Source organism: Penaeus monodon, chromosome 1 (genome assembly GCF_015228065.2).
Source record: "Penaeus monodon isolate SGIC_2016 chromosome 1, NSTDA_Pmon_1, whole genome shotgun sequence".
NCBI lineage: Eukaryota > Metazoa > Arthropoda > Malacostraca > Decapoda > Penaeidae > Penaeus > Penaeus monodon.
This window is the reverse complement of record NC_051386.1, coordinates 48,297,936-48,307,935: the sequence shown is the minus strand read 5'-3', so window position 1 is coordinate 48,307,935 and position 10,000 is coordinate 48,297,936. Positions and strand designations below refer to the sequence as shown.

Here is a 10,000-nt window from a genome sequence, read left to right as displayed (position 1 = left end):
TAATGATAAAGATGTAAAAGATATAAGTTTTTTTAAGAAGCCGTGATAGGAATTGCTTCTGTATTTGCGTCAGCAGTTATCAGAAAATAGAGGATGTCACATCCTGTCATGGAAGCTTCAGTTATGCCATACCACACTAAGATGCCATTACCTTGTGAAGTGAGAGTGCTGTTCCAATGATCTTCGATGTTCGTAAAACCCAAATTTAGAATAAATCATACTTGGTATAGCTGTTGTGACTCCAGATTCTTGAACAATATGTTTGGCAAATATGAAAGGGAAATGGATGAGTATGGCATTCGATGTGGAAGTGAACCCGGATCTAAGATATCTCTCTCGAGCTTATCACCTCTATCAGCACCAAACCAAGCATTAAGTTGCCAACAACCATCTGAAGCTTCCTTCGAATCTCATAGTGTGGCAAGAGCCAGGGACCTTGAGAAAGTTCCAGAGGAGTTTAAGCCACATAGGCAGAAGTTATCAGGGATTACAGAGATCTGTGACGAAGAGCCTGTTTTCCATGAGTAGAAAAGCCAGTGAAAAGGAGGGTGAAGAGGCTATGACAGGGGTTACATTAAGAAGCAAACGTGTGTTGAATTCAGCACAAAGTTTGCCAGTTGAGGCCTTGAGTGATGATTGGAAGAAACGACTGACTGACTACAGGTTTTTATGTGGGATGGAAGAGGAACCATTGAAAAGAAGAAGGTCATTATTCTGCAGAGAGAGCACCAAAAATCATAGAAGACATTCACTCAGACATGCAAGGAATAAAGATGTAATGCACAGCTTGAGTTTATTCCTTATATATTGAGTGATCTTACATTAAAGTTATTAATACTACTCTTTTTATCTTTTTCTTACAATATTTATTGCCTATACATACTGTTTAGCCTTTATCTCATTTATTATTTCTGCTTTCCACCAACAGGGCTATCAGTGCCCAACGTGTAAGATGATTGTTCATAAGTCTTGCCTGAACAAGTTAACGCAGAACCATACGTGTACTATTGAATACCCAGGGAATCAAGTAAGTAATGCTTGATTTTGTGTGTGTGTGTATGTGTGTTTCTCTGTACTTAAATGAATTAATTTTTTTGTATTTGATAAATGAAAAGCATTGCAGTAGGTTTTCTCTTGAAATGATAATTTGGTGTCAATATTCATGTCTCATTGGCTAATCTACTCTTTTATAGTTTTCTGTTTCGCTGGCTGTCCCCCACAATGCACCACAGCCTCCAATACCGGTGAGTGTTTTTTTTTTCTGTTGAATTGGGTAATTAGGTTAGCTATATATATATATATATATATATATATATATATATATATATATATATATATATATATATGATAGATAGATAGATAGATAGATAGATAGATAGATAGATAGATAGATAGATATATGTATGGTGTTGATCATCATTCACATCATCATTTAAAATTCTGATATAGACAAAAGCTTATGTAGATATCATATAATTTGACACATTTCCTAATTTTATTGCCTATTGAATGCAGGAAATGTGAACACATTTTTAATATATTCATGTAACAAGATTTGTGAGGAATGAATAAAGAACTTGTGCAATTAGATTTTATTGCCTTCACATAATATTAATAGATAGTGATACATTATAAATGAGAATAGATAAAAGTATTATTTGAACAATACTATTATCAGTGTATAAGATCCCTGTCATTAAAATCCCTCACTGTTGTACTAGAGTTGATTAGTTTACCTTCTGCCTTTTTATGCTGCAAGCTTTTGTCATCAAAGCAACTGTATCTTTTTTTGAAGGATAACCTCCAGGTGCAGGAGTATCCTTGGTGGGCAGAGAGAATGTCAAGGAATGAAGCTACAATTCACTTAGGATTGGCGGCTGAAGGGACCTTTCTCCTCCGGTGGTCAGACCACAACGAGCAGCCTGTTTTGTCGCTCAAGTAAGTATTGTTGTGACAGAGAAGTCCTACAGATTCTGTTCTGATTTTATCTCTATTTCTCTCACTCTCCTTCTCTCCCTCTAAACTTCCCTTCTTCGTTCTCCACCCCTCATTACCTTTCCCCCTCCCTGTCTCTCTGTCTTCTTCTTCTTCTTCTTCTTCTTCTTCTTCTTCTTCCCCCCCTTTCTCTCTCTCTCTTTCTCTCTCTCCCTTTCTCTCTCTCTCTCTATCTCTCTTTCTCTTTCTTTCTTTCTCTTTCTCTCTTTCTCTTTCTTTCTCTTTCTCCCTCTCTCCTTCTCTTTCCCTTCTCCCTCTCCCTCTCCCTCTCCCTCTCTCCTCTCTCCCTCTCCTCTCTCCCTCTCCCTCTCCCTCTCCTTCTCTCTCCTCTCTTCTCTCTCTCTCTCTCTCTCTCTCTCTCTCTCTCTTCTTCTCTCTCTCCTCTCTCTCTCTCTCTCTCTCTCTCTCTCTCGTCTCTCTCTCTCTCTCTTCTCTCTCTCCTTTCTCATCTCTCTCTCTTTCTATTCTCTCTCTTCTTCCTATCTCTTCTCTCTCTCTCATTCTACTTGTCTACTCTCATCGTTTGTTTCGTGTCTCATTCATTACTTCTCTATAAAATTCTTTTTTTTCTTTATCTCTCTTTCTTCTCTGCACATCTCATGTGTTGTTTTGAATGTATGCATATTAGTATTTAAATTCTTTTTGTCGTTATTTCTTTTACATCGTTTATGTAATAATTCATCCTGTATTTTAACTGGAAGTGAGATAGGAAACCTATTCATGAGAATAGCGAAGAAGGCTCATTGCTTTTCATGAACTAGGACTGTCATATTGACTGAAAGTCCGTATATCAACGGGGTTGCTGGTATTTATTGACGAAGCTCAGCATCAGATATCCTGACAAGAGACTATGGAAAATTCTCATTTGATTTCTGTGTTTATGAAATATCTAGACTTATTTTTATTTTTCGCTTTGTATGTCCTTATATATCACACTTGCTACTCAAAAGCTTCATTGCAAGCCAAGAGTAATGGAGAATGAAAATATTGCATTTCATAAAGCAGAGTCCAGGTGCCTAAGCAAACGGTTATGTTATTTTTCATTAAGTAGAATTAGTCTGTAGAAACTCTCTTGTCTTTCAGGCTTGATTGTTGTTTGCGTCGGCCAATATATGACACAGCAATAGTACGATATCCATATGAGGGGCCTGGAGCTGGACACCTCAGGCTTGTCCAAGGGCAGAGAGTCATAATAATTAGTAGAGAAGGAGAGGGCCGTGGCTGGTGGAAGGGTCGAATTGGATCAAGGGTAAGAAGAAAGAGCAAGTTCATTTTCTGTATTTTTTAAGTAATGGAGTTGTCTTTACTTGGTGGCATCTACTCTGCTAGTTGTAGGTCATGTAGAACCTTTTTGCATTATAGATATTTAAGGAGGATTTGGAGGAGAATTTTTGTTCTTTCTTCCACATCATTGTTTTGATTGTATGCTTATATTATCAGTATGTCCTCATCATTTATAACTTCATGTCATGGTATGTGTTGTCTTGCTACATTTGTTATTAGGAAAATAAAGTCACTTGGTCATAATTTGTGGATGAGCATTAGTGTAACATTTGCAGGTGCAAGGAGAAAACAAATCTGAAATATGGTAACTATCAGCTAAATGCATAGAAATTAGATTGAAGTCACAGTGAAGCATAAATTAAAAACACACTAGCATGAATAACACAAAAGCACTAGTAAAATATTTTCAGCATTACATGAAGCAAGTACAGTGAAAAGAGTACTTGATACTCAAGAAAATAAACATATCGTACCCAAAACAATAATAAAATCTAAGACAAAACCAATACTCTTGTGTACTTTTTCAGTTTATGGTAACCCTTTGTTTCCAGGTCTATGCTCTGTATATTTTATATATTAAATGTATATAGGTAGATTTGCAAGTGCTTAGTTACCAAGGAGTCACTTTACCAGACCTCCCTGATCTTTTTTGTTTTATATTTTTATTCATTATTATTGTTTTTAATAATAGCACTGTTATTATTAGTGCTAATATTGTTATAATTATTTAATATTATTATTACTATTACTATCATCATCATGATCCCATTTTGGCATCATCATTGTTATTATTGCTTTTTATTATTTTTATTATTAGTCTTATTATCTTTTTTTTTTTTTTATTATTATTATTATTGATAATATTATTATGATTGTTATTACTATTATTACTATTATTATTATTATTATTATTATTATTGTTATTATTATTATTGTATTTGTATTATTGTTGTATCAAGGGTTTTTTCTTCCTTTTTGCTGTGCTGTGAACTCTGTTTATATGGACATATTTTTGCCATTTTTGCCCTTTTTGGGGGTCTGTATTTTCCAATTGTTATTCTGCATCTAGATGGTAATAGACTGCTTTCATTAAGTAGTCTTCACATTATTGCTATTGTTATTTTTTTCTGTTATTGCTATTATTATTATCATTATTTTTATTATTATTGGTGTTCTTGTCCTTGTTATTATTGTTGTTGTTAGTTTTGTTTTTGTCACTATGGTTATCATCATCATCATCATTGTTATTATTAATGATATTATTGTTATTATTATTATTGTTGTTGTTTTATTATTGTTATTATGATTATTATTATTCTCATCATTATTGTTGTTGTTATTGTTGTTTTTCTTTTTCTATTATTTTGTTTATTATGATTATCACAATTATTGTTATTTTTATATTTGTTATTATTGTTATTGTTATTACTGTCATTATGATATTGTTATTGTTGATACTTTTATTATTATTTTTATTATTAACATTAATATTGTTATTATTATTGCTATTATTAACATTTATTATTATTTTATTATTATTATTATTATTATTATTATTATCATCATCATCATTATTATTTTTATTGTTATGAATATAACATTGTTACTATCATTAAGAGTTATACAGATGAACCTTTTTTTCTGGGCAGGAAGGCTTAACAATTGACTCCTGCAAATACTGCAAATTGTCTTGATTTCATTTTATCTATTTCATCTTTAGGATCCTTTTGTGTATGAAAAATAGGGTATTCCTTTTCTCAAAGTTGAATATACTTTCCTCTTTTCAGATGGGATACTTCCCAAGAGAATATGTCACCCTGGAAACTGACCCCCTTGCTGGTTGGTAATGCTGCAACCAACAGGTTTTACAGCCGATCCAGTAGTTCAAGTTTCTAGTGGAACAGTGTTTTCATAACACACACACACACACACACACACAAAATATATATACATATGCATTATATACATATTTATGTCTATATGTATATGCTACATATCTCATATACTGTACAGGGTTAATCTTTCTATGTGAAATGACACCCTGTTTGTATGTCAGTTGCCAAGATTGTTTACATAGCAACTTTACTCATGACTCCTACACCAACAGAGTTAGACATTTGGAGTAGTCTTATTAGGCATGATTGCTTGACATGTAAGAGGTTTGGACCTGGATTTTCTTCTTCTTGAGTTCACACTGTGCCCCCTCCCAACACTCCCAATAATGGCAGACTATGTACTTCACATGATAAACATAGTAAGAGTGAGGGAATGCTTCATATTTGGGTCTTCAAAAATGTGAAATTGTGCATCATATTGGTGTTAATATGTACACAGTGTAGCAGTTCTAGTACTTCAGGGAAGTCTGTCATGGTAGGTGGACCCCTGCCAGTAGCAAGTGATATACTTTCTTTAAATGCTTTGCAGCAAGGGGGAATTACCTTCTATCTTCCCTCTAAATGTAGAGCAAGTGCAAAAATTGACTGCTCCAATTGGCTCATGTTGCATGGTGGACAAGGAGATAGATCAAGTTGCTAAGTAGTCAGTGTCTCTTGGTCAATTTTTTTTCCAGCTGGGATACAGCAATTAGGGTTTTGTTTCACATCATAAGAGTTGCCCTGGACACTCAATAAGACAGATGGTGTATGTATATATGTATATGTATATGTGTGTATGTGTGTGTGTGTGTTGTGTGTGTGTGTGTGTGTGTGTGTGTGTGTGTGGTGTTGGGTATGTGTGTGTGTGTTTTGGGTATGTGTGTGTGTGTTTGGGTGTGTGTGTGTGTTTTGGTGTGAGTGTGTGTGCGTGTGCGTGTGCACGTGCGTGTGCATGTGCGTGTGTGCGTAATATATATATGTATGTATATATATATATATATATTATATATATATATATATATATATATATATATATATATAATATATATATAATATATATATACATACATATGCATATATATACATATATACATATACATATAACATACATACAACATTCATACAACATACATACATACATACATGCATACATACATACATACATACATATATATATATATATATATATATATATATATATATATATTTATATATTGTTGCAGAAAAATTGTTTTTGTTATAGTGCATATTAAGAAAATTTGAAATTTGAAATGTTTGACATTTGCACTAAGGATGAGGTACTTCTGCTTTGTGAAAGTTCAGAAACTGGGGGATTTGTATAGGGTCACATAAAGTAGAACCATTGTTATGTGCATCTGTAATTTTTGCGGATGATCTTGAATTAAGGTAAAAACTCCATGTAACTGATGCAGAAGCCCTCAGACTGGAGAAATTTGAACCATTATAGTCAGAGGGAAAGCATCTTGTGCCAAATCTTCATATGTATAGTTAATTTAACCTTTTCTGATGTCCACTTTTTCTTACCATATTCCATGATATATATATATATATGTATATCCAGTAGGTTAGTTTAGAAGAAAAATATATTTGTACAGAAATCTCATTTATGTGTTTGGTTTCAAGGAGGGTAGATTATAAGTTGCAGCAGTTCACTCTTGTGTGCTTCAGGCATGTTATTTTACTTAATCATGTTATTAAGATTTCCTTTGCCATTAGCCTGTGGCTAATGAATAATTTGATTTCTATTGAAGTAATTGCTTTGGGACAACAGCAACCACAAAGGTAGACAGAAGCCCTTTGACAGTGTTTGCTCATAATTGATTTGCAAGGAGTTGTCTTAATATAGGAAGGTGAATGTGAATGTTTTATAGTGACATCAGTGCTAGAGGTAACTAATTGTTCATATTTAGAAATAAGATAGTTACAAGGTGGTAGACATGTAAGGAAATGAACATTTTCTTTTGCTTTATTCAGAAGATAAAAAAAGTGTGTTTGAAAGACACAGGTGAGAATAAGTGGTTAAGGTGTTAATTACATATTATTAGAAACTATTGTATGACACCTTTTTAAATTGTCGTTGTTACATATTCTTCTTTTCAAAGGGGATTGGTGCTGTAAGTTTATCTAACTTTTTCATGAGACATTTCTTGGAGATTTCAGGTATTAAATGTGGTTTGGCCTTTGTCTCTTTAGAATAATAAGTGCAATTTTTTTTTTTTTTTTTTTTTTTTTTTTTTTTTTTTTTTTTTTTTTTTTTTTTTTTTTTTTGTAATGTTTATTGATACTCTGAGTGCAATCAAGGTTAATTGTTATTACTGTGAACAGTGTCTGGATGCGATTGGGATATGAAAAAGGAATTTTGAAGTGAGAGCTAGGTGTAGGTTTGTGGAAAGTATGTTTTCAATGTCACAAGTAGATTAGAAGATATATATATATATATATATATACATATATATATATATATATATATATATATATATATATACATATATATATATATATATATATATTTTATATATATTATATATTTTATATTTTAATATATATATATATATATATATATATATATAATATATATATATATATTATATATATATATATATATTTATATATATATATATATATATATATATATATATATATATATATATATATTTATATATATATATATATTATTATATACAATAATTATTATATAATATTATATTATATTATTTAATATATATATATATAATATATAATATATTATATATATATATATATATATATATTATATATATTATATATTATTATATATATCTATATTATTATATATATTATAATTATTATATATTATATATATATATATATTATAATATATATATTATATATATATATATATATATATAATATATATAATATTATATATATATATATATATATATATATATATATATTACTCCTTTTTCAGCAGTAAAAGTTGAATGCCAGTTGAACTACAATTGATTTTTCTTCCTTATTTTTGGACATTTCATAGTACGGTAGTATATGTAGAAATGGTAGTTTATATAGGGTATGCTTGGTGTTACATACTTTATTATCAAAGTTTTATTGGAATTTGAAAGGGGCATTTATTTACTTACAGATATATTGAAGTATTATATTTTCTTTTCATTCCTTCTCCTTCCATATACTTGTTAAAGCATAATTTATTCAGATCATTGGTACCAGAATACTTTTCATGTATGTGACAGCCAAAAGAATTCAACGTCTCATCTCTCAAATGAATTGAATGATAAACTGAGAACTATAGTTGGTTTTTTAAGTACAGTATATGTTCATTAAAAAAAATGGCAATTTGATAATGACTCCCTCCCACTTTTTTCTCCATAAGATTATAATGTTTTGGTTTGCCTTTATCTACTGAATGATTGTATGCTGTACAAGTGTAAGTGATGTCATCATTGTCAGTAGTTTGCTAGATCAACAACTTGTTTTGTTTTTTTAGATGATGGTGCTCAATTAGGAAAAAATAAGATCAGTTAGTCTGGCTTGCTGAATTGATGCACAAAAGACACACCTATTCACATTCATTACCTCATATATATTCATTTTAAATATTCATCAAATATGTTCATGGTTGAGGAGAAAGAGTTAGTGAGTGTTTCTGCATTTTTGTGTGGGTGTGTCTGTACATGTGTACATGTTTGGATTTGGTTAGGTGGGTGGGTATATGTGTGGTTGTGCGTGTGTGCATGTGCGTGCATTTGTGCTTTAGAAATCATCTTCATTACAGATCATGCACAAGCAGAAGCAAGCAGTGAATATGTGCAAATACAAATGTTACAAAGTCTGGTGCAGAAGTAAGCATAATAAATGCCACTTGAAGAAAATATGACAATGAAAATAAGGTCCATAACATTTCTCTGAAAGGCTCATTTTATACTTAATTTTAACTGAAGTGTTTGTGTATTTGCATATTTATATTTCTGGATTATTATATATATGTGTATGTAAAAGAAACAGGAATTTAATTTTGCTCTCCAGTGACTCATCTTTTATTTATATATTAAATATATGAAGGAAGTAGACTTTTCCTCTGGGATGTCATATTTGATTATGATACTTGTTGGGTATTGTAATGCATTTTTTCTACACAGAATCTTGTAGTTGGATTGATTTTAATGTCTGCAGTCATATGAGTTTTTGATATGGATATGCTTTAACATTATTTTCTGTTCCAGTGATTATCTGCTATGAATGTACACATTATGGTACATACTTGGCATTTTCCAGCACCCGTCATATTAGAAAGGTGCATATTTTTCTTCTAGTTTCCTTCTTGTTTTCTATTTTGAAATTGAAAAAATCCACTGACTATGATTAAAAGCTCAAATAGAGGAATTATGCAAGCAACGGAGAGACCATAATAGGACAATAATTGTATCTTTGTCTAAGGATCATCCATTATTCATCAAACCACTAGATGCATATCAGTTAAGCAGTTTTAGAATTATTTGTCTTGGTGCATTTTTTGACAGTGGCTGGTGTACTTATGCAGGTGATATTGGTATTTTGATTAAACCAGTGCTAATGAATGATTTATAGTTCCTGGCTTTATAAATGTTTATTAGGAATATGATTAGAAAAAGGTTGTTAAAATACTTACCTTCTTTTAAGGTATTTAGTGGCAGAAGTGTCGAGGGAGAGGACACTTGAAATAAAGAAAGTAATTCCAAGAGTTTCAAGATGTGTTGTCCTTTGCTCAGTATGCATATTATTTCATTATCTGTCCAATACATACTTCGTGCATTTTGTCCATGAGTACTGATTGTTAATCATTAACC

The 10,000-nt window shown here is 31.2% G+C and overlaps 1 protein-coding gene across 1 annotated transcript in view; it reads left to right on the top strand.

Annotated features, from left to right (window-relative positions):
• The window catches only part of LOC119576929 (protein vav-1-like), a 33,312-nt gene that overhangs the window by 8,911 nt on the left and 14,401 nt on the right, over positions 1-10,000 (top strand). Inside the window, exons 4-6 of the mRNA XM_037924584.1 lie at positions 929-1,027; positions 1,194-1,244; positions 1,796-1,938. Coding sequence (XP_037780512.1) covers positions 929-1,027; positions 1,194-1,244; positions 1,796-1,938 — 293 coding nt within the window. The remainder of the gene's footprint in view (positions 1-928; positions 1,028-1,193; positions 1,245-1,795; positions 1,939-10,000) is intronic.